This window comes from Chelonoidis abingdonii, chromosome 21 (assembly GCF_003597395.2).
Source record: "Chelonoidis abingdonii isolate Lonesome George chromosome 21, CheloAbing_2.0, whole genome shotgun sequence".
NCBI lineage: Eukaryota > Metazoa > Chordata > Testudines > Testudinidae > Chelonoidis > Chelonoidis abingdonii.
This window is the reverse complement of record NC_133789.1, coordinates 7,718,312-7,742,353: the sequence shown is the minus strand read 5'-3', so window position 1 is coordinate 7,742,353 and position 24,042 is coordinate 7,718,312. Positions and strand designations below refer to the sequence as shown.

The 24,042-nt window shown below is 56.9% G+C and overlaps 4 protein-coding genes across 6 annotated transcripts in view; 3 read left to right on the top strand and 1 right to left on the bottom strand.

Annotated features, from left to right (window-relative positions):
- Nucleotides 1-24,042, top strand: part of TMEM101 (transmembrane protein 101) — a 134,558-nt gene that overhangs the window by 50,006 nt on the left and 60,510 nt on the right. The window lies entirely within an intron of this gene.
- G6PC3 (glucose-6-phosphatase catalytic subunit 3) overlaps nt 1-24,042 on the bottom strand; it is a 147,534-nt gene that overhangs the window by 96,985 nt on the left and 26,507 nt on the right. The gene's annotated exons all lie outside the window — the stretch shown is intronic.
- Nucleotides 6,904-12,132, top strand: LOC116831362 (peptide YY-like). Its single transcript, XM_032791270.2, has 4 exons — nt 6,904-6,985; nt 10,115-10,302; nt 11,340-11,420; nt 12,055-12,132. The coding sequence occupies exons 2-4, from the start codon at nt 10,115-10,117 to the stop codon at nt 12,077-12,079; spliced, it is 294 nt and encodes a 97-aa protein (XP_032647161.1). The 5' UTR covers nt 6,904-6,985; the 3' UTR covers nt 12,080-12,132.
- Nucleotides 18,923-21,412, top strand: LOC142045804 (pancreatic polypeptide-like). Its single transcript, XM_075059628.1, has 3 exons — nt 18,923-18,943; nt 20,994-21,181; nt 21,349-21,412. Exons 1-3 carry the CDS (start codon nt 18,923-18,925, stop codon nt 21,410-21,412), a joined length of 273 nt encoding a protein of 90 aa, XP_074915729.1.

Sequence of the window (24,042 nt, the reverse complement as noted above, 5' to 3'; positions counted from 1 at the left end):
CATTTAACCAATTCTAGCTCGATCTCTATCTTTTTCCTTTTATGACATAAACCTTTAGTCGATTTAGCTTCTAACGGTTGGCAACACGCGTGATTTGTGGGTAAGATCTGATGTGTATCATTGACCTGGGTCTGGGGCTTGATTCTTTGGATCGAGAGAACCTTTTTCTCTTAATGGGGTGTTGGTTTCATAACCATTCATCCCAGGACATGTGGACTGGTGGTGATGACTGGGAGACTGGAGTGTCTAGAATTGCTTGTGTGACTTGTGGTTAGCCCCCCGTGGGGGTGAGACCAAAGTCCTCTTTGTCTGGCTGGTTTGGTTCTGCTAGAGTTGGAAAAACCCCAGCCTTGGGCTGTAACTGCCCTGTTTTAAGTGATTTGTCCTGAATTGGCACTCTCAGTTGGGTCCCGTCAGAACCGCATCATCACAAATGGTTAGAAACCTTTGTCTAATTTCAAGTCTAAACTTCCTAGTGTCCATCATCTGGCCAGCGAGGCACTACGCTGGTGAGAGCAGGTGGTGCCTCACCGGCCTTGGGTTAAACAATGTAGTGGTAGAGAGCTTGGCCAATGCTCCGACTGTTGCTACAGCCAGGTTGGATGATCAGCCCTGGGGTCTGAGCTGTGCCCGGGGGTGTAACTGATCACACTGCAAAGCCCTGCCCGAGCACATGCGTCTTCATCCATGCCGCACGCCCCCATGTGTGTGCTGGAAGTTCGGGGGAGGATGTATCCCATGGTGCTTTCTGCTGCACTGGAAGCTGAGCCGCTCTGTCGTTCTTTCCCAGTGAAAGTTGTGGATGAACTTGTTTGCGCCTCTGGGCGCATGGGGGGAATTGTGGGAAGGCATTGGAGGACTATTAGCATTCGAGTGGCTTAGCCAGCATCCTGGCTGTAAAGAGGGCACGTTACCAGCCCTAGTGAAAGCAACCCCAGGGATCTAATCTATCCCCCCAGTCGGGCCAGCTAGTCTGGGTTGAAAGCACCACCACACTCCAGTGGGAGGGGTTTGTGTGTGGACAGGAGGGGGGTTCAGGGGCAGCGCCCAGGTAACAGCCTGGGCTAATGCCGCAGTAAAGACAGACTCTGAGTGGGGCAGCATTGGTGAAGGTGGGAGATTTCCCAGAGGAATCGGGTGCTGGTCTGCAGAGACCGAAGGCAGGACCATCGGCTCGAACACACCGAGCTGCTATTGCGTGAGCTAAGTGGCCAAGCGGCACCTTGGAGGAAACAGTGATCCAGGCACAGCTCCAGCCCCAAGAGGCACGAATGGAGAAGTGGTGTCAGCTTTGGGTGCTTTTTCAGTACACAGATTAGCCTGCTCCTCAGAGGCGTTGAGCGTCCACAGCTCCCACCTGGACTTGTGGCTACTCAGCACCCTCTGAAAATCAGGGACTAGCCAGCTCCAATTGGCTCCCCAAACCAGAGGCTACATCTGAAAAATGCCCAGCTTAGCCTCTCCGTGCCTCAGTTTACCCATCTGCAGCCAGGCGGGGGGGAATTATATTGACCAATCTCAAGGGGATGGAGAGGAGGTGCCTTGATGCTGTCTGGGGCAGCCGGATCCTTGATGGGGGCTCCTTGGAATTCATAAAATACAAATAAATCATAACAAGGGAATGATTGTAAGTCGCCTTGAGATTCTATTATAAAAGTGCCAATGTATTAGCTGGTCCATATTCTGGGAAAATGCCCCTGGGACTTCAATGATAATTTTGCCTGAGAGGGAAGGATGCAAGTCTCTTGGGATCCAGCCCCTTGCTCTTAATGCCAAATCCATAAAGAATTAGTTTCCCACCCCCACGCTGAGTTGGGTTTTAATGAAACTGAGCTGCAAAGGGCAACTCATCAGTCCATAAAGGGGCTTTGATGACTATTGATTGGACCAGGAAACTTTCCTGGAGAATAATCAGAGTCTTAATGAGAGAGCTGATCGCGGAGCGGTGATTAATTAACTAATTACTCACCTTTCTAATCATGGGGCTGAGCTGGTTGGCCATGTGTGCGATTGCACACGTGTGTGTGTAAATCATTTGGAGCTTGTTTTATGTCGGTTCTTTTTTTTTTTTAAGTGAACTTTTATCAAACGCTTGGAAGGAGTGGGAGTGCCAGGCCCAGAGCGGAGTGCCAGCAAACGTGGTGTTAGGGCAAGGTCCCACCCCATGGGAACTGAGTCTCAGAAGACCTGTGTTCTATTCCTGGCTCTGCTACTGGCCTCGTGGGTGGCCTTGGACAAGTCATGGCTTCCTCCTGCCTCAGTTTCCCCATCTGTAAAAACAGGAATAATGACACTGGTCTCCTTTGTAAAGTGCTTTGAGGTCTACTGCTGAGCTATGGAAGAGCTTAGGGGTTCTTGTTCTGTCACTTTCCCCTGCCCCGGTTGTTAGCTGTGCTGGGTAGGGACTCTGTTTGTACAGCCCCTGGCACAAGGAGGTCCCAGCTGGGCTGGTCTCCAGGCACTGCTGTAATAACGATTGCTAATAATGGGCTGGGGTTATCCTAAGCTGGCAGCTGGGGCAGAAAGAGATGTTCGGCTATCACCAGTTGTGGTGATAGCAGCTCCCCAAGGGATGAGACATTTGAACAGTAATGGAGCAGCCTTCAGGATACCGAGGGCCAGCTCGTCGCCTCCGGTTATAATCACCCCACACATTCCTTTCCATCCCTAGAGCCCACAGCACTTTACAAAGGAGGACAGGATCGCGATTCCCCATTTCACAGATGGAGAAACTGAGGCAAGGCATGGGGCAGTGACTCAGCCAAGCTCACCGAGCAGCCGAGACAGGACTAGAATCCACCTCTCCTGAGTCCCAGTCCAGAGCCCATAAAACTGCCACAAGCTGGGTAGCTGGGGACAGGGATTTCTCTGGTATGTGAGATGGTGCAGGGACTGTGGCAAGAGGAATGGTCTGTGTGGGGTCACTGGAAGCTGACATAGGCTAGATCAGCCCGGAGGTGGCTCTAACTAAAGCAGCCCCGAGGAGCCCTGTCTTCCCTTGCGTTGCACAGAGCTCTGGCACAGTGGGGCATCTGGGTGCTGCAGTTTGTTAGCTAAGCCCCCTGCAGTACAGACTGGCCGGGGGGATGCTGCAGATGTCTGGGCCGGGAGGCAGATTGCACAGTTCCTGGCTCTCCTTGGCTTCCTGTTCTGCGTAAGCCATGCCAAGGGGACGGGGAGAGCGGCTCTGCTAGCAGATTGAGAACGCGGAGCCTGCTAGAAGGCGCAGCTTGTACCAGGGCCGCACCAGGACTCACAGAATGAATCCATGAAGGGACATGGCCTTCGCCTGCAGAGCTCATCGCACGGATGGTATATCGGGGGCTGATCCCCCTCCACTGCCATCCCGGTAACCCCCTGAGGCTTCTCCCCCAGGGCACAGCTGGTTTTGCCGAACTGGCCATCCTGAGACAACTGTCCCGGTGCTGGGATACTGGAGGGGTCACTCATCCAGGCTCTAGGGCTAGGGAGGTGACCCACACCCTGGGCGCTGCAGCCCTTCCGTGGCTGGGATTTGGGAGAGTCACGGAGCCACTGCCTGTTCTCTTCCACCCAAGGACGGAGAGTTCATGCCCCCGACCGTGTGCTCCCCTGCACGTCAGACGCCAGCTCTCTGGCCGAAGGAGTCAGGCAGCTGCGCCGTATGTCTTGGAAATATTTCCTGGGGCTGGCTAGGTGAGCGGGCCAGCTCTGTTCCTGTGTTGTGGCCGGTTGGGTCAATACCCAGTGCAGATCCCCAGTGAATTTCCCAAGCGGCAGTGTGGTCCAGTGGCTAGGGCAGTGTAGTGAGACCTGGGTTCTCGTCTCACCTCTGCCACTCATTGAGCATGTGGCCTTGGGCAAGTCCCTTATTCTGTGACTCAGTTTCCCTGTCTGAGCTTGTGCCTGTCTCATCTATTTCAGCTGGAAGCTGTTTGGGGGCAGGGGCTGTCTCTTGCTAGGTGTTTGAATAGCGTACAGCACGGCTGAGCCTGGAGGCTGCTCACTGTCTAACGTCTCCACCCCGGACCTTTCTTCCATGTTGATGATATGACTCCAAGCATATCCCTCAGCATCAAAGGATTTATTCTGACCCCCCGCCCCAAAGAAAGGCAGTGGTTTTATCCCCATTGTACAGATGGGAACCTGAGGCCAAGAGAGACACTGAGGCCCAGAGTCTCACCTAAATCCCTTTGCGGCTCTGGGTCTAAGTGACTTGCTCAAGGTCCCCCAAAGCCAGAAATTGACTCCAGTGTCATAACCGTTTGCATTACGCAAGCCGGTGAGGAGAGTTTGTTCCTGTCCTTCTTTCTCCTCCGCCGCTGAGTAATTACGTCCGCACGGCTGTTTATTTATAGCCGGCCCTGCCTCCCCTCCCACTCACCCCCTCCGCTGGCACTGTCCCCCAAACAGCCTTGTGCGGAGTGAGATGGGATCAGCTCCCGACCTGTGTGGATCGGGATGGGGACAAACAACCGAGCCACGTGGTGCTCGGCATTCACCTCTGCCTTTGCCACCTGCACTCTGCCCACTGCTGCAGCCCGGTCTGGGCTATAGGGTGACCAGATGTCCCAATTTTTTAGGGACAGTCCTGATTTTTGGGGCTTTTTCTTCTATAGGCTCCTACTCCCCCCACCCCCTGTCCCCATTTTTCACACATGCTGTCTGGTCATCCTAGCTATGGCACAGGGGTGTCTGTACTGCCACGAGGAGGCGCGATTGCAGCCGATGTAGACGCACCCGGCTGTCCAACCGGACTGCAGGCCTAGGCTAATACTGTGAGTCCCAAGCAGCTGCAAACCGCTCCCCTTCCCCCAAATCTTCCCCTTTGGCCCTGAAATGTCGAATCCGCCCGTCCTGCAGGGGACGCTGCTCCGACATGCAGGAGCGGGGAATGGGCAGTCTGGGCTCATGGACAAGATCAAGGGGCCATATCTCATGAGCCAAACTGATGCCTCATCCCAGCGGAGAGGGGGAATTTCCCCTTAAGAGCAGCATGCAGCAGGGCAGGAGGAATAAGATTTTTCCAGTCATGGAAGGGTTTGATGTAGAAAAGGGGAATTAGATTTTTTTTTTTTAACTCCCTCCAGGCCAGGCTGGTTAAATTTGGGTTATTGTGGCAACCTTGGCTTGCCAGGCGAAGGGGTTGGAAAACGGCACCGGTCATGTGCTTTGAAGACAGTCACAGAATACGTGGCACATACAGAATACGCACTGGTGCGGCGCAGGGCCGAGGGGCTAGCGGCGTTCACCTGGGACCCCGGAGTAGCTCCCCCACGGCTTCATGCCAGGCAAATAAAGCGCCCACCGGGTGTCATTATATATTATTCTAGCACTGCGAGATCCCCAAATAGGGATTGGGTCCCTCTGGTGCTAGGCGCTGCAGAAATCCACAGTGAAAAGCCCCTGCTTGAAAGAGCTTGCAGTCGAAATACCTAGCAACAAAACCTTTGTCCTACCCTACTCCATGCTCTGGAGCTATCCTAAGCTTGTAGGGTCACATGGAAACACGCTCCAGTCCTGGCTTTCTGGGAACACAAGGGTTGAGTTTCTGGCTGATCCTGGCGAAGGGGGTAAGAACGAACGTTGGAGGAGCTGATTGAGCAGCTGTCTGTCTGTCTGTCTATGGCAGGAAGAAGAAAGATTGAGATGGACTGCAAGGCAAATTGGAGTTGAAATAGATTATTGGAAAGAAAGGAAAGAAAGGATTGAGATGAACAGACACGGATAGAATTTGAAATAGATCATCGGCTATATCAGGGGTGGGCAAACTATGGCCCGAGGGCTGCATCCGGCCCTCCAGATGTTTTAATTTGGCCCTCGCTGTGGGCTGGAGGGGGGACACGCCGCTGCTTCTGGGAGCAGCTTGAAGTAAGCGCCGCCCGGAGCCTGCACCCCTGACACCCTCCCGTGCCCCAACCCCCTGCCCCAGCCTTGATCCCCCTCCTACCCTCCGAACCCCTTGGTCCCAGCCCGGAGCCTCCTCCCGCACCCTGAACTCCTCATTTCTGGCCCCACCCCAGAGCCTTCACCCCTGCCCACCACACCTCCACCCCCAATTTTGTGACCATTCATGGCCCACCATACAGTTTCCATATCCAGATGTGGCCCTAGGGCCAAAAGTTTGCCCACCCACGAGCTATACATTGGTCAACAGAGAATCTGCTTTGACTGCTGTCTGTCTCTGTTCATTTATCTTTCTGTCCATCTGTCATCCCAACTCCTTCCTTCTATTGTCTCCTATCTCTCTCTACAGATGTTGTCGCGTGGTTGAACCCCCTTACATATCGGGCCTTTCACACTCTGCCCACGCCATCGTCCGACCAGAATTGCCTCACCCACCACTGAAGTGCAGCCACCTCTGGGCTGGAACACGGCGGCTGTTTATCAACGCTACATAACAGTTTGGGCCAGGGCTTGAGGATCCAGCTGCAATGACTGTGGGAATCTGATGCAGAGAAGATGTGGGGGTTTTGGCCAGGACTCTGGGGCTAGGCCCCCGACTCTGCCAGGGGACCCCGAATGAATCTTGGTGCTACACACCCCCCTGGATTCCTGAGTCCAAACACTATAGTACCCCCGCCCTCTCCTGTTCCGTTCTGTGCCCACCCGCAGCACCCAGCCGTCCCACCGCAGGCTCCAACCATCTCTCTTCCCCCACCCTGTGTCCTTCACAAAGGGAAGCTTATCAGCCAGTCTCCCTGAGACTTATCCCAATGCCCTGTCCCTTGGCACAGACCCTGCTCTCCTTGGGGAGGCATGAGAAGTGGCTCATGGCAGCACATTGATCAGCGAATGCTGGTGGGGGGGGAGAGGGTGAGGGAGGAGCCTTCCTCCTTCTTTGCGTCCCCAAGCCAGCAGGGCTATAAAGCCCCTGGGTGATGAGCAGCCAGTGCAGGCAGAACCGTAAGAGCAGCAAGAGGGACTGGAAGCTCCCGGTTCTCCCATCGCATCCAGCTGACGCCCGCAGCTCTCTCTACCTCCTGCACCCCCACGCCTGCGCACGGTGAGTAGCTCGGCCAGGGGCTTAGCTTGGGGCCAGGAGCTTCCCCTGGAGGTGGGAAGCCAGGTGGGAGGAGGCAGGTTGCCCCCTGTCAGGGCTAAGCTGAGCAAAAAGGGAGGTTGTGGATGGTGGCATGGCCTCCCCAAGGGAAGCAGAGAGACCCCCATTGTTTGGGGCCATCTCAGTTCGACTGGGCAACAGGGGGTGGGGGTCAGCCCCACGTCTCTCACTCCAATCAGCTTCCGGGGCTGAGACGGCTATGGGAGTTACTGGCCAAGCAATATGGGAATGTGCAGCGCCTGGCACTCTGGGGTCCTGGGTCGTCTAGGTGCTACCGTAATTCACCTAATAATGTGCAGCGCCTGGCACTCTGGGGTCCTGGGCTGTCTAGGTGCTACCGTAATACACCTAATAATGTGCAGCGCCTGACGCTCTGGGGTTCTGGGTCATCTAGGTGCTACCGTAATACACCTAATAATGTGCAGCGCCTGACGCTCTGGGGTCCTGGGCCTCCTAGGTGCTACCATAATTAACATAATAATGAGCAGCATCTGGCACTCTGAGTCCTGGGCCATGCCTTGGGCTCCTAGATGCTACCGTAATACACCTAATAATGTACACCACTTGGCACAACAAGGGTGTTGGGCTGTGCTCAGGGCTAGCAGAATACAAATCATAATAATCAGGAAATCCTGGGGCAGAGGGAATGGGAGTGACTCCTAAAGAGGAGGGTTTGAGGGGCATCTTGCTTTCCCTCCCCCTCCTTTCCCCCAAATCTCTCCTGCTTTGGGTCTCAGTTTGTTATTCCCCGGGGAGTGGTGTCTGATGAGCAAGGGGGGCTGTCAGCGGAGGGTGACACAGCCTCTCGGGTAGCGGGCGTGAGTATCTGTCTCTTCACGTTTCCAGGAAAGTGGGTCAGGGGAACATCTAGAGGGATCTCGTGCTTACTAAAGGGAAGCAAATGTGGCAGGGCAGACCTCAGCCCTGACGTAAGTCCTTAGAATCAGTGGGGGGGAAGCCTGCCTCTGTCGACTTTCTTTTAAACACTTAATTTCAGCGCATCATCTAGAACCACGGGAGGGCTTGGAAACAGCCCTTGTAGCCCAGCGCCTGGCCGATGTAACATAATGGGCTAGTGGTTCCATAAGACATTGTCACAGCAGGTGCATTCTAGTGCAGCGTCCGGCTAGGATGCAAAACAATTCTGGTTATGCACATGCAGAGGCTGCCTCTGACCGAGCACGGAGTAGAGCCCCACCCCGGCCCCTTTTACAGTATGTATGCAGCTGAGAACCACAAGACAGAGAGACCCGCTCCGAATGTACATCACACGCACATCCAATAGCACTGCACAGCTACAGAAGAGCCCGCACACCCGGATACGTGTGTAACAGGAACAGACCCAAAAGGGCCCCATCTCTTTTATCTGTACAGTGCCAGGCGTGCAAAGAGCGTGACTGAAATAACACAGAATAATAGGGGTGTATTTATGCCAGTGTAACTCATTCTCCTCTGTGGCTGATTTGCAGCGGCGGCCCTGAGCTCAGAGGCTGGTCCTCAATGCGGCGTTTGTCTGTATAAGCCTGGGTGCACAAATGAAGGCATACGGTGCTCTGGAGTCTAGCTTCAAAGCACTATGCCAAAGAGCAGTGTATTGGTATTCATCCCCCTGTAATTCAGTCGGGAAATTGAGGCTGATCTTCGCTGCACTGGCGTAAGTCAGCGGTAATGCCACAGAAGTTAATGCTGTGACAGCGGCATAGGTGACAACAGAATCAGGCTGTTAGTGTTGAACAGCTGCTGTGTTCCACCCCAGAGCTGGCTGCTTTGGGGTGGTGGAGAAGTGACTTGTTTACAGGATGCCAGAGGGAGCCGGGCACTTCATTCAGGCTCCTTTGAAAGCCTCAGCTTTCCGTATGGTGATATAGCAGGCCAAATTCACCTCTTGGTTACAACCACGTGACCCTAGAGGGGCTGCCCCAGCATGAACGAGAGGAGACTTCCGCCCAGGACATGCAAACCCATGGGGATGAACCTCAGGCCCTGTGTGGAACCGCAGATCAGGAATTGGAAAGGGGAACAGAAACGGGGACCAGGATGCTCAGTAACTCACGGCCCTGTGCATTTCCAGGAGAAGAACAGGACCAATGGGTTGTCCCCTTTCTTGGTACATGGAAATGCACCCTGGGCTGGAAGTCTCAGAGGACCAATGTCACAGAGTGTGGGGGAGTCAGGGCCCTGCACCCCCCAGCTATCCACCTTGACTCCCAGCCAGACAGTAAAACAGAAGGCTTATTAGACAACAGGAACACGGTCCCAAGCAGGGCCCGCAGGCGCAACCAGGCCCCCCCCCCAGCTGGGGGGCAAGGATCCCAGACCCCAGACTTGGGGCTCCCTGCCTCCTCCCAGCCAGCCCCCAAAACTGAAACCAACCCCCACTCCCCTGCAGGCTTTGTCCTCCTCCTTCTCTCCCCCTCCTCCCTTTGGCCAAGTTCCCGGGCAAAGGTGTCGACTCCCCCCACCCCCCTTCCTAGCTCAGCTTACAGGCTCAGGTACCGTCCCTCACTTAATGTCACCCCCTGCTCTCCCATCCCCCATGCCGACATTCCCAGGTCAACCTGCCCCGCCCTCTACTGCATCAGGCTCCCGAGAGGCAGGACTTCCAATTGAAGTAGACACCCAAAGGGTGGGAGGGGAAAGAGGCACCCAGAAGGGAAGTGACTGCCTAAGGCCACCCAGCAGATTGGTGGCAGAGCCAGGACCAGCACCCAGCTCTCCTGATTCCTACGTGGGTGCCCTGTGCCCTGTACCACGTGGACAGGAGTTGACCGATTGCCCCTTGTGCCCCTGAGTCTCCGCCAAGGCAATGGGGCGTTTTGGCCTTAGGGTGAGGGGCAGGCAGATCTGGTTCCGGTCCAAGGTGACCCTTTGCCCCCACCCAGAACCTTGGAGATTTGGGAAGTTCAGGACCACTTTTACTGCATCCTCGCACCGGCAGCAACCCCTTCCCTATCGAAACGCAGCTGCCGTGATGTTTCCCCCATTGCACAGCGGGGGGGCAGTGGAGAGGGTGGAAAGGGTGAAGTCTATATTCGCGTGGCGTGTTCACCCCCTTTTCTGCCCCGCTCTCAGATGGTCGCCTCTGCGAAGCTCTGGCCCATGCTGGTTGCTGTGACCCTCTGTGTGCTGTTCTGCTTGGGGGCGCTGGTGGAAGCCTACCCCCCGAAACCAGAGAACCCCGGAGACAACGCCTCCCCGGAAGAAATGGCCAAATACTTTTCTGCCCTGCGGCATTACATCAACCTAGTGACAAGGCAGCGGTGCGTGTGTGCAGGTTGGGCCGTGCGCGTATTTGTGTGTTGTGCATGTGCTAATGCACGCCCTGGGTGTGTGTGTCTGGACACCAGTGTCTGGTTTGGTGCCCGAGTCTGGGCGTTTGGGCCGGTGCGGGTGTCTGTACGTGTGTGTGTTTGGGCACCTGTGTGTGTGTTGTGCTCTGCACATGGGAGTGTTTTTGCTAGGCAGGAATCTCCCTGGGTTTTGTGCAGGAGAGTCTGTGTTTGTGCCCAGGGGTTGCTGTGTCGGGTGCCTGGGCGGGGCATGTTTGTGCACAAGCACGGGTGTCTCTGCAGCTATCTGTGCACAAGTCTGCACTCTGGGGATGGTTGTACGTGTGTGTGTCTTTTTGAGCATGGGCAGTTATGCACAAATGTGGGAATTTGTGCACGACTTTGCCTGCTTTTTCCCCTGTGTGGGTGTGTGTCTGAATGGGGCAGGGGTTTATTCCCCGAGCCCCCGGTCCCAGCCAGATTTGCACCAGATCTGGGTCTGTAGCATCATTCCCAGCTCCGTGTTCTCACTCCGGTGAGAATCGTGAGTTTCATTCTCCCTCTGCCCTGGATAATCTCCTAGCGTAGCCCGTGGAAGAGGCAGGCTGCCGGGTCCCCCGGCCCCTGGGGGGTCCTTGAGGGAGCACAGCGAAGATGGCAGCCATGAAACGGCACGTTAGGCACCAGTTCCATCAACACAGCTTGCCCCTTGGGAGTCTGTTAGCCAGGGGCCAATACACGCTAATTGCAAACGAGAGGGGGCTGCTTGCAACCCTCGTCTGCCAGGCCCCTGACTTACACATTCCCCCACCCAGCCCCTTCTACACACTAAGACACTCTCCCACTGCCTCTCCACACACTCACACCCCCCTTGCACACTCAGACCCCCCCCCCCATGCCTTGTGCCCACCCTCCCTGCGTCCTGGCACACTCCACTCTCATTGATGCTGTCTGCCTCCCATCTGTGCCCTTCCTGCCTCCAGCAGGCAGCGTCCGTGAACCCAGTGTTCTGTTTAATTGCCCCTCAGGTACGGGAAGAGATCCAGCCCAGAGGCCTTGATGTCCGAGCTGCTCTTCGGGGACAGCGGCGACCACACCGGCAGATCGCGGTGAGCTCGTCCCCGGCCTCTGGGGTTCCCTTCTCTCCAAAGTCGGCGCTCCCCCCCTCCCACACACACACTCCAGGGTGGCAGGGAATGCACCGGGACCCTGTCCACGCTGTCGTACGAGTGTCCCCCATTGTCCTACATCACCCCTGGGAACCGACCGCTTGTGGGACCCTAGATCTGAGCAGAGATCTGGAGCCGATGGCCGTAGGGGGCTGGATCAACCCCTGCCCCTTTCCCAGACTGGACCCCCGCCCAGTGAGGGGACTTGGGATCCGGATCCAAACTCCATGGCTCGGGTCCTACATGGGTGGTACAGGTTTTGGGGGGAGGCTAGGCTGCAGTACAGGGAGGGCTGGTCCCCATATGCCCCAACCCCCAGGCTGGTTCTGCCCTTCCCGTAGGCTGGGGGAAGGGGAAAGTGTATCCCAGTGGTGGAACTGGAGCGGGGGGCTGCTGTGAGCAGGGGGCTGCCTCCTCCCTGCTCGTGGGGGTCAGCGACAGGCTGCTCTGTGGGGTGAAGGGAGAGACGGGGATAAGGCTGAGGGGGCCGAGCTTGAGGAGGGGGCTGGTGGGGAGCGGGAGGGGGGCTCTGCCTGAGTTGCCCAGTGTCTAACTCCCACTCCTCCTCCGGCAGGTATGAGGACTCCTACCTATGGTGACGGGCTCCCCCTCCCCGCCCCCCATGGCCTATTTTTAAATGTTCCAAGTCTTTGGTGTCATTTGCGTTTTTAATTGAGTCCTGAGAGGCTGGAAACGTCTGCGAAGAAAGTCTTCCCTCCCCCCGTCCCCCTTTCCCGTCCCCTCCCCAGCCCTCCGAGCACTGAGACCTCCCCATCCCCCGTACAGCACCTGGAGAGGCCGCACCACAGTGCCCGAGGACTGTGCCTCCCCCCACGGTGGGGGTCACAGGACAGAATGTGTGCCCTGGGGGTGGGGCGGGGCAGGGGGGGCTCTCCGGGTTGTCATTGTACTGATGTTGTGTGCGGTGGCAGTCTGAGCGACTGGATCCGACCCCTCGCTGCCCCCACCCCTGAATCGGGTTGATTTTATTTTGTATGTCATTTATATACATATATTTCCAGTGGAGTCTCTGTCTCTGCCTCCATAATAAAGAGCAAGTTGAATGGAACCACTGACGCCTGGAGTTTCTGTCCCCCAGCAAAGCTGCACGGCTGGGAACCCGGGGGTAGAAGAAAGGTCAGATGGGTGGAAGGCTGGACGGAGGCTGTCACTCCCACAGCACCAACTGTTAACAGAGAGAGAGATGGGTGTGTATGGAAGGGACAGTAGAAAGAGAGATTAGATAGGTGCCTACAGAGATGGATGGATGCGGATAGACAACAAATGTGGGCTGGCTAGATAGATAGATGGCTTGGGGCAGCTCCAGGCACCAGCACGCCAAGCACGTGCCTGGGGGCGGCAAGCACATGAGGGGTGCTCTGGCCGGTCGCTGCGAGGGCGGCAGGCAGGTTGCCTTCGTGGCTTGCCTGTGGGGTTCGCTGGTCCCGCAGGACCGGGACCTCCGCAGTCAAGACGCGGAAGGCCGTCTGTCTGCCATGCTTGGACAGCAAATACCTGGATGGGCTTTTAGGGCATCGATGGATCTGGGGCTGGGTAGAGAGAGGGTGTGTAGGGAACAGATGGATCTGGGCTGGGTAGGTAGGTGGGTGTGTAGGGGCATAGATGGATCTGGACTGGGTAGATAGATGGGTGTTTAGGGGATAGATGGATCTGGGACTGGGTAGATAGATGGTGTCACAGAGTCTGGGGGAGTCCGGCCTGGCACCCCTCTTCCTCGACCCACAGTGACTTTTATCCAGCCAGTAAAACACAAGCTTTATTGGACCAAAGAACACAGATTACAGCAGAGCTTGCAGGCACAGTCAGGATCCCCACCACCAGTCCTTCTGGCTTTCAGGGTGCTTGGATCCCAGCTAGGATACCCTGAATCCACCCCACGGCCCCAAACCCAACTGCCCTGCCCCTCCTCCCTCCGGCCGATCCCTTTGTGCAGCTTCCTGGGCAAAGGTGCTGACCCTCCCCTGTGCCTGGCTCAGGTACAGGCTTAAAGATCCTGTCCCCACCTAGAGACATCCTCTGCTCTCCCATCTCCACCCAGACAGCCCTACTCCTATCACACCGCTCCCCTCCTTCGGAACTGAACTGAGCGGAGTCCACTCTGCCCAGTGACCTGGGGGAAGTCAGGGCCCCCTCCGGACAACGCGTCCGCTATCAGGTTGGCACTTCCTTCACATGGACCATGTCCATGTCATAGTCCTGCAGGAGCAGGCTCCACCTCAGGGTGGCGTTGGCTCCTTTCATCTGTGGCAGCCAGGTCAGGGAGAAGTGGTCTGTGTACACGGTGAAGTGTCGCCCAAAGAGATATGGCTCTAGCTTTCTTAAGGGCCCACACATGGCCAGCATTCTTCTCGATGGCCGCGTAGTTTGCTCCCGGGGTAGCAATTCTTGCTCAGGTAACAATGGGGTGTCTCTCCCCCTTTCATCCTCCTGATTAACACCGCCCCAGTCCCGTGTCTGAGGCGTCGGTGAACACCATAAAGGGTTTGTCAAAATCGAGGTTCGCCAGACTGGGCCACTAACCATAGCCTCCTCAGCGCCCGAAAGCCTCCCTGGCACGGCTCGGTCCAGATTACCTTGTCTGGCTTCCCCTTTTTGCCAGCTCAGTGATGGGGCCGGCTACGGTACTAAGTGGGGCACGAACCTTCGATAGTACCCCGCCATCCAATAAGGCCTGGACCTGCTTTTTGGTTTGGGGAGCAGGCCAGTCTCTGATCACCTCCACCTTGGCTGGTTCCGGCTTCAGCAGCCACTCCCCACCCGATGGCCCAGGTAGATACTTCAGCCATCCCACCTTGCACTTCTCAGCCTTTACGGTTAACCCAGCCTTTTGGAGTCGGTCCAGGACTTGTTTAACCTGGGAACGTGGTCCTCCAGGTCTGGCTGAAGACGCAGATGGATCTGGGACTGGGTAGATAGATGGGTGTTTAGGGATAGATGGATCTGGGACTGGGGTAGATAGAGGGGTGTTAGGGATAGATGGATCTGGGGCTGGGGTAGATAGATGGGCATGTAGGGGATAGATGGATCTGGGGCTGGGTAGGTAGGTGGATGTGTAGGGGGATAGATAGATCTGGGGCTGGGTAGATAGGTGGGTGTGTAGGGGATCGATGGATCTGGGTCTGGGTAGAGAGATGGGTGTGTAGGGGGATAGATAGATCTGGGGCTGGGTAGATAGGTGGGTGTTTAGGGGATAGATGGATCTGGGACTGGGTAGAGAGATGGGTGTGTAGGGGATAGATGGATCTGGGGCTGGGTAGGTAGGTGGATGTGTAGGGGGATAGATAGATCTGGGGCTGGGTAGATAGGTGGGTGTGTAGGGGGTTGATGGATCTGGGTCTGGGTAGAGAGATGGGTGTGTAGGGGGATCGATGGATCTGGGGCTGGGTAGATAGGTGGGTGTGTAGGGGATCGATGGATCTGGGGCTGGGTAGGTAGATGGCGTATGGGGGGGATCGACAGATGTGATGGGCATGTAGGGAATGTGTGGCAGGGGGTGCTGCTCCTTTAAGGGACAATTTGGAGCTAATGGCCAAAAGCTGCTGGGTGCACTCAGGGAGCCCTTGCCCTGCCCGGGTGTGGGTGCTGGATATAAACGGGAGGGCGGCTGAGGAAGGGATGGGGCCTGGGCTCTGTTGGCTCAGGGGGCCTGGCAGGAGTTGTTTTTGGATTGTATGGTTGGTTGCTCTCACTCCAGGCTCTGAGATCGGGGCCTTAGGAATGGGGCGAAGCTGCTCCTGCCCTGCCCTGCCCAGCTGCCGAAGGGAAAGGAGCTGGCCTGCTGCCTGCATCCTTCAGCAATACATGAACGAGGGCAGAGCTTTGACTGGGAGGCCTGGGGGTGAGTGTAGGGTGTTTAACTCTTGGTCTCCTTCTCTTTGGCCAGTGCTGAGGCAGGCTGGGGGGCCGGGCCGGCATCGGGCTGGGAGGCCAGTGTGGAGCTGGCCACCCGGATAGGGGTGAGCATGGGGCTGGCTCGAGCTGGAGTCTCAGTTCTGGGGAGGGGCGTCGCTTGGCTAAGCCTGAAGCCCCTCGGTCGTGGGGTGTCGGTGGGGCCATGGCTGGAGCTGACTAGCAACATCAATGGCTGATTAGTTGCCGGGCAGAGCCTGTCTTTCTTCCCATTTGTTCCAGCTGTCCTGGCCTCCGGTCCCCTACCCTGCGCTCTGCCCTTGTGTCCCGGCAAGGCCCAGCTCTGGCAGGAGAAGTGAACTCGGTTGCGGGTGGGAATCGCTCTCTGTACTGAGCCCTCCCTGAGCCTCATCCCCGTGCAGTGCCAAGGGCGAAGGGATGCTCCACCCCGGGCCATATGGCTGCAGCTCCTGTTGTTCCAGCCTCTTAAATTGAGGTGGCCTCCCACACCCCTGAGCTCCTCGTAGCTGCTGGACACCAAAGTGTCCTCCCCAGGCATCACTGGGACACAGCCTCCATCCTGGAGAGGGGCTTGAGCCAGGACTGCTCCAGTTAGTTATTGGGTCAAGTCTCAGGTGGTGTATTCTGAGGATCTGGGCTGACCCCCAGGACTGGACACGGACTGGGCAGGACTGGGCCTTTGATTGGCACTGGGTCTGCCTCCTGGATGGGCTGCCCACCATAAGCCCCCAGTAAACGGTGTGTTCTCTGTACGTGCCCCTCTGAGTTCTGAGCCCTGCGGTTGAGCTCGTGTCATGTGTTCATGTTTTTCTCTGCAATCACAAGCACTAGAAACATACTTAATGTTAATAATAGCTGTGTTTCATCACATGACTCCAGCAGCTGGGGCTTTAAGAGAGAGGCATCAGCGCTTGTGAGATCTGCAGTGAAAGTGTGAGAGTTGGAGACACTGATCTGACCACCTGCCCTCCATGTCCCCAACTTTGCCATTGTCAGCTGTGACCCAGGCGCTGTCTGCCAGTATCCCTGACTCTGAGTGCTCAACAATCACCAGTCAGGCCCTTGAAATCCCAGGACTGTCTCAAAAAATCACGAGAATTTTAACAAAAACAGGAGCTGTGGGCTCGGTTGGTTCGCTTGCTGAGCCCGCGGGTCGCACTCATGTCACGTTTTCATGGCTTTCTCTTAATTGTAAGGTCTAAAACCTGCCTTTTTTGGTACTGTGAAAGCGGAGAGGGCAGTGGGCTAGGAGCAGGCAGGATCCCTCTGGTTGAGGAGGGAGATGGACCCAGCTGCCTGCATAAAGGGTGCTGGAGTGACACGGGGCTGGGGAAAGGCCAGAGGAGCTGGGGAGCTCTGGGCCAGCGACTCCCCAGGCTGCAGAGCCTGGTACAAGGCCCCTGGGGGTCCTGGGTTGCAGGGAAAGGCAGCAGGCCAAAACCTCCCTTGCCTATGATGACTGGCTTATACAGACTGTAACTGGCCTCAGTGAAAGGGGGCTGGATGGTGACTGGCAGTAGCCCATAGGCTGAGGCAGGGTGGGGGTTCCCTGGGGAGGGGAGACCCAGCTCTGTGGGGTATTGCCTGGAGGGGCAGCACCCTAGGTAAAAGGGCACCAGGGTCCTGGGAGGGACATGGGAGGGGGCCCAGCGGCAAGCGGGACATTGGCCTGCAGAGGTTGCTCCGGAGCTGGAAACAGAGCTAATTCCCAGGAACCAGCAGGAGGCACCGCATGGGTGAATCACACACCATCACAGGCACCGACCCCACTTTTCATAGCTTGGAGGGACCATGCTGTGATGGAGTAGGACCTCCTGCATCGTACAGGCCCCAGAGTGGCCCTGGATTAATTCCCAGCTGGACCAGAGCAGATCTTCCAGAACAACGTCCACGCGGGACTCGTAAACTGCCAGCGATGAAGAACCACCACAGCCCTGGGGATGTTGTTCCAATGGTCAGTTACCCTCACTGGTAACAACTTATTGCCAGGCTGAATTGGTCCAGTTTTGACTTTGTCTTTTCTTTCATCTCGGACCCCCCTCCAGTTTGCCAGCATCCTTGAATTGTGGGCCTAGCACTGCAAACAGGATTCCAGCACCTGCGGTTGCACCAGCTCCAAATCCAGCATTTCCACAGCTCTTGGTCTCCAACACCCCAGTCTGGGCCTGCTGGGTCTGACTCTGCTGGGCCGGGTTTCCCCAGGCAGCCCCTGGGACCGGTTACCACGACCCTGGCCTGGCTGTGGGCTCCCAGGACTGCCTGGGCTCTGATGAGCCTGGGGTGCCACCTGCTGGAGGAAAGTGCCCACTGACGGATGCCAGGTTTCTTCTGCAACTGCTGGCTCTTGATTACTGCGTGCAGATGTGGTCGCTCCGTCTCAAAAAAGATCTGTTGGACGTGGAAAAGGTTCAGAAAAGGGCAACAGAACGGCTTCTGTGTGAGGAGAGCTGAATGAGACTGGGACTTTTCAGCTTGGAAAAAAGATGACTATGACTGAGGTCTAGAAAATCATGACTGGTGTGGAGAAAATAAACAAGGAAGTGTTATTTACTCCTTCTCATAACAGAAGAACCAGGGGGGCACCAAATGAAATTAATAGGCAGCAGGTTGAAAACAAACAAAAGGAAGTATTTATTCACACAACGTACAATCAACCTGTGGAACTCCTCGCCAGAGGATGTTGTGAAGGCCAAGACTATAAGAGGGATCAAAAAAGATCTAGATAAGTTCCTGGAGGGTAGGTCCATCAGTGGCTATTAGCCAGGGTGGGCAGGGATGGTGTCCCTAGCCTCTGTTTGCCAGAAACTGGGAATGAGCGACAGGGGATGGATCACTCGGTGATTCCCTGTTCTGTTCATTCCCTCTGCGGCACCTGGCATTGGCCGCTGTCGGAAGACAGGATACTGGGTCAGATGGACCTTTGGTCTGACCCAGTGTGGCCTTTCTTATGTTCTCTTCTCCTGCACTGGGGATGGCTGCAGAGTCCCATCTGTCAGGCTATATCTGATGGAGACCAGGGCGGCTTCCCCTGGGGCTTTTGTTTTATTCTAAGGTAACGTAATCTATGGCCCCACTACCCCCACCCATCCACCACCCCGAGCCTTAATTGACCGGTCTCTCCGTGCACATGCAGGGAAGCTCCTATGTGGGGCTGAGAGCGCTGTAGGGAGAGACCCCTCTGCAACACATGAGGCCCCTTGGGTCAATGAAGCAGCTGAATGAGGGCGCTGGTGGTGGGAGCAGGGGATGGAATATCAGGACTTCTGGGTTCTAGGCTCGGCTCTGCCACTGACTCACCGTGTGGTCTTGGGCCAGACACCTTCTGGCCCATCCTGCGTGTCTTGTCAGTCTCCTTCTCCCCGGTGAAAGGTCTGGACCCCTCGTCCCCCTTGGCTCTCGGAGGTCAGTGGGAGGTGGCAGCTCTCTGCAGGTGGTTTGGAGGGGCTCAGCGGTCCTGACCTGGTGAAATATTAACCCCACCTCCCCTGGTGTTGAACAATGGGCACCTGTTCCCACACAGGAGCCGGTCATGGGGGCCTCCCAGCCTCTGCATGGGAACTCACCCTTCCCAGGTGAATGAGGTCCCAGAGCTGGGCTGAGGAAGGAGATGGGGCACATTGAGGTGTCTCCAGTGGCCTCTCCCCCAGGGAGATGTCAAGGCAAGTCCACCCTTAGCACATCATCCCAATGGGCATCTCCTGGAGAGCTGAGATCCTCTCCAGACGGAGACCCCCCACTGAGCCCAGGCCTCACCCCTTGGGGGCAAGGGCATGGGGATCCTGGCTCACCCGGTGTCTGTCTTTGGGGCGCCCTCTTCATAGCTCCTGGTTAAGCAAAAGGAAAAGACAGCCATTGTGCTAGGGAAACTGCTTGGGGAGGGGGGACCTCGACCCACTGCCCGGCAGGGGTGGGCGGCGCGAGCGGAGGGTGACATCAGAGCTTCTGCCCAGAGCGGGGAACTGATGACGCAGGGACAGGCAGGAGGTGGGGGCTGGGGGGGGTGTAAGGGGAGATATAAACCTCCAGAGCCGGCTCCGGCAGCGCAGAGTGCGGAAGGACTCAGCCAGGCCACCACACCCCTGTGTCGCACTGTGCCTCTGCGCCACACCCGACTGGATCAGGGTAAGCACACAGGGCCGGGACTTGGGGCGCGGGGGGATTCTGTGGGAGGGGGGAATGGGTCCCTGCCCCCTCCTTCCTGACATGCAGCGGGCAAGCCTGCTGGCACCCAGCTTTGGTGCCCGCTGCCTAGGGCGGGGGGGGGGCGTATCTGCATTCGTGCTGCACAGCGCCATGCACATCTGCGGCACAGACGCCCCATAGTGCTGGAGAGTGCTCTGGGATTCCTGGGGCTGGGAGGTGGAGGGCTGGCTCAAGGGGGCTCCCACACCCTCTTTCAGTACCAATGCAGGAAGAGCAGAGGGCGGATCTGGGGCAGCAGGGCTGGGGGTGTTTCCTGGCAGAGTGACCAGTAGCGGGTGGGTCCTGGCGGGAGGGTTGGCTGCCTTTGGACACAAAACGTGACGTTTCCCCCTGGACAGATGAAGGAAGCATCAGGGGCTTGGGAGCTGGAGCTGGGGGGATGGAAATGTCTGTGCGTGTGGTGCTGGGTGTCTGTCCAGGTCTGTGTGAATGGATGAGTGTGTCTGTGTGTGTGTGAGCATGTGTGTGTCGGCATGTCTGAACGTACGCGTGTATGGGTGTAGGTGTGCGCATCCCAGCGTGCGAGCACGAGGGGAGTCATGTCTGTGAGTGGGTGTGTGAGCACAGACATGAGCAGGGGCAGATAGCTCTGTGTATGCCAGCGACTGCAAGTATTCCCGTGTGTATGTGCAAGTGTCCGTGTGTGTGCATGCACATACACGGATGGCTAGGTGTGCGTGTGCACGTGTAGTGGTGAGCACAGGGCAAGTGAGTGCAGTCACGAGCACAGGGGGCACGTGAATGTTTCTGCATGCGTTCAAGAGTACAGGACATGCGCGTGCAATTCCCACACAAGCCAGCGCCATCTCCTTACAATTCAGACACCTTCTGGTGCTCTCCTCCTCCAGGGCTGGCTGGCACGTCCTCCAGCCCCACCACCTCCCAGTAGACAGATGGGCTGTGCGCTCCCTGAGCCTTGCTGCTTCCCCTGGGGCCAGCCACCATCCCTGGAGTAGTCAAGAAACCCAAGGGCCCCCTCCTCAGTGGCTCCCCCACCTCCCGTCCCCTGTTTGTCTGGGAGTCCTACTGGCTTCTCTCCTTGGGCCTGCCTCTCCTTCCTGCACCCATGGCATCCACCACAGCAATTCTATGGCAACGCGGCTGGATCCCCGTCTCCCCCGTTGCCAAGGACCCCTCGAGCACCCACCCATCCAGCTCACGCTCAGCATGGCATGAGCTCACCCCGCTCCTCTCCACCTGCCTTCACCCGTCCCCACGCTGGCACTGCCAGCCTGGCACTCTCCACGCTGGTGCCATTCGGCCTGTCTCTCTCCTCCCCTCGGGTGGTGTCCATGCCCCGGTTCTCTCTCCCCAGCCCTGTGCTGGCCTCCCCTCCAGTCTCAGCGCACTCAGGGGCTGCTTCGGGGGGCCGTCGCCTTGTCTCACCGGCGCGCACTCTCCCTTCTCTCCTCCCCCCAGATGGTTGCCCCCTGCAGGCGTTGGGCTTCCCTCTTCTCCCTCACCTGCTGCGTGGCCCTGCTCCTGGGGCACCTGGGCAGTGCTGCTCCCATGCACCCCAAATACCCTGGGGACAATGCCCCTGTGGAGGACCTGGTCCAGTTCTACAACGAGCTGCAGCAGTATCTCAACATGGTCACGCGGCCCAGGTAAGTGGCTCGGCTAAGCTGGGGGTAGTCGGCTGCATACCTCTGGCCTGGTCTCCCGGATGGACAGATTTCCCAGTCCCGTCCCACGGCCCCGTCTTCCCTAGGGCCTGGCTTATCCGCCTCCGAAGCAATGACTGGCTGCATGTTTTTCTCTCCCACCGCCCTAGATACGGCAAGAGATCCAGCATCCGGACGCTCAGTGGAGACCCCTATGACTCCTCTGGATGCTAAACCCGACAGGTAAGATCTGTTCTGGGAAGGAGCTCAGGAATGGGCACGCATCCTACTTGTTCATCTGTTACTGTCCGGTTACTGGCAGACCAGTAAGGGACGCCCTACCCACCAGCCCCATCCCACAGCAGGGAGTCAGCTGGAGCTGCGTTCTGTGGTGTTTTTTGAGACACTGCAATACCAGGTCAATGCATGGGGTGGACAGAGCAAGCTCCCCTTCCCCCTGTTTCAAACATCAATTTAATACACAGTCCTCAAACTAAGGACATATCCGATATTTGGTGTTGGCGAGTCAGAGGGATTCGCTACTCACTGCGCACCGGATGCTTGCAGGAGAAGGTGCAATGGGGGCAGCGGATGCACAGGAGAGGTTGGGGTGGGGGGGGAGGTGGTCTCAGAGCTCTGCAGTTGCAGGAAATATCATGGAGAGGTTTGGGGTGTGTTAGAATGGGCGGCAGCATGGTGAGAGCAGGGGGCTGGGAGTCTCAGGAGACCTGGGTTCTATTTCCTAGCTCTGGAAGGAGATTGGGCTCTTGTTTGTAGCAGGAGCCTGGGTTCTCTCCTCAGATGTTTCTAAAGGAGCCAAGGAGGGATCTTGGCGCCAGAAATCCCAGTTTGGCTCTGGGAAGAGAATATTTTTAGGAGGTAGAAGAGGGGAGTGGGAGTCAGAACTCCTGGGTTCTGTTCCCAGCCATACCACTGGGCTGCTCTGTGACCTTGGGCGAGTCACTTCCCTTCTCGGGGCCTCAGTTTCCCCGTCTCTACAGTGAGGATATCAATACTGTTGAACCTCCAGGATCATTGTGAGGCTGCGTCGATACCTGTTTGCGAAGCGCCCGGAGAGCCCCTGGAAAAAGTGGTGCATAAAGACAGTGCTGTTATGCCCAAGGGCACAGGAACATGGACAGGGCGGGGGCCTTTGCATTCAGCGCTCCCACTGTGCCCGCTAGATGGCACTGACAGACCATGTCGCCAGGGGTGGCATCAAGCTCTCTGTGAAAGGAGGGAGCTGAAGGGGCTGCAGAGGAGGGAGACGAGGACCCAGCTGCTGAACAAACCCTGCTCCCTGTTCAGCCTTACGGGCCCAGGTGTTGGGCTTTCCCCCGGGAATGAACCGTGAAGCGAAAGGGACGCAGGGCTAAAATCAGAGCGTTGAAAAGGACACAGCTCCTCAGCAGCATCATGGAGCATCCTCTGCAACTGGGAGGGTTTGACTAGCAGCACTGGCTTTCCCCCAGGGAGCCTGTTCCCTCTCCCGGGCACTTCTCCCAGCTGCCTGGGTGGTCAGTGTCAGGCTGTCTAGTCAGTGTCATTGTCTGAGTCTCATAAACTAGCACAAGCGTGTCCTTTTTGGGTTGCATCAGATGCAGGGGAATATCCTCTCTCTGTCCCATATCCATCCACCCCTCCCTACCTCACCCACGCTGCTGAGCTGGGTGTTGACTCTGTCCCTGGGAGGATCCTTTCCGTGGCAGCTTGATCTATTTCAGCCCTGACGCTGCTCCTTTACTGTTCGTTTTATGGCTGTGCCTAGATGCTTCCATCCAGGCCTGGGTTCTGGGGTGCAAGGCTCTGTACAGACCCAGCTAGAGACAGCTGATCGGCTCAGCAGACCCATCAAGCGGATGGGTTTCCCCATCGCGGTTGGCTGCGGTGGTGTATGTTGGAAACGGCAGGGCAGAGAGGTCGTAGGGCATGAGGAATCCAAATCCCACTCCCTAAAACGTATGATTTGTGTCCCCAGGCTTGGACCAAGTGCTGGACTCACACACCCCAAACCCATGGTCCTCTAGATCAGTGGTTCTCAACCAGGGGCTTGTGTACCCCTGGGGTACACAGAGGTCTTCTGGGAGTACATCAGCTCAGCTAGATATTTGCCTAGTTTTACAACAGGCTACATAGAAAGCACTAGCGAAATCAGTACAAACTACAATTTCATACAGTGACTTGTTTATATGGCTCTCTAGCCTCTACACTGAAATGTAAGGACAAGATTTATATTCCAGTGGATTTATCTGATAATTATATGGTAAACATGAGATAGGCAGCAATTTCCCAGTACTAGTGGGGCTGGGACATTTCTGTAGTTTGAGGTCTGATTTTTGTAAGCGAGTAGTTTTTAAGTGAGGTGAAACTTGGGGCACGCAAGACCAGTCAGCCTCCTGCAAGGAAGACAGCAGCCTGGAAAGACATTTACACAAGCAGGGTGGGGGGACCCTCTGCCCCACATGAATCAGGAGACCTGCTGGCTCTGCAGGGTCCTGGATACAGCTGGGCACGTCCTCTGAGAGCTGCTCCGGGGGTGCTGGGACATGAGTGGGGGGAGGAGCAGAGGAGAGAGAAGCAGGCGTGGGAGCAAGGCTGGGAGGAGACGGTTTGGGGGCAGGGGAAGTATGGATCTCTACCCCAGGCTAGCGCTGTGGGGCTCTTGGCTGGAGAGTTCTGGGGCTGTGACTGCTCCATAGCTAACAGGCGGCTCTTTACCCTGGACAGTGGAAGCTGCTGCTTTTAGCCCCAAACCCCTCTGGTTCAGCCCCGCGGAGAGGGACTCGGCCCAGGATACCCTTGCAAAGTTTGGGGGCAGCAGGCTTGGAGGACAGGACAGATGTGAGGGACGGGGGGGGGGGGGG

What these genes read in the sequence shown, in the direction of transcription:
- LOC116831362 (XM_032791270.2), top strand. Translation starts at nt 10,115, where the DNA reads ATGGTCGCCTCTGCGAAGCTCTGGCCCATGCTGGTTGCTGTGACCCTC. An exon ending in AACCTAGTGACAAGGCAGCG is followed by an intron (nt 10,303 to 11,339) that starts GTGCGTGTGTGC and finishes ATTGCCCCTCAG; the next exon opens with GTACGGGAAGAGATCCAGCC. An exon ending in GACCACACCGGCAGATCGCG is followed by an intron (nt 11,421 to 12,054) that starts GTGAGCTCGTCC and finishes CTCCTCCGGCAG; the next exon opens with GTATGAGGACTCCTACCTAT.
- LOC142045804 (XM_075059628.1), top strand. Translation starts at nt 18,923, where the DNA reads ATGGGAACTCACCCTTCCCAG. An exon ending in TGGGAACTCACCCTTCCCAG is followed by an intron (nt 18,944 to 20,993) that starts GTGAATGAGGTC and finishes TCCTCCCCCCAG; the next exon opens with ATGGTTGCCCCCTGCAGGCG. An exon ending in AACATGGTCACGCGGCCCAG is followed by an intron (nt 21,182 to 21,348) that starts GTAAGTGGCTCG and finishes CCACCGCCCTAG; the next exon opens with ATACGGCAAGAGATCCAGCA.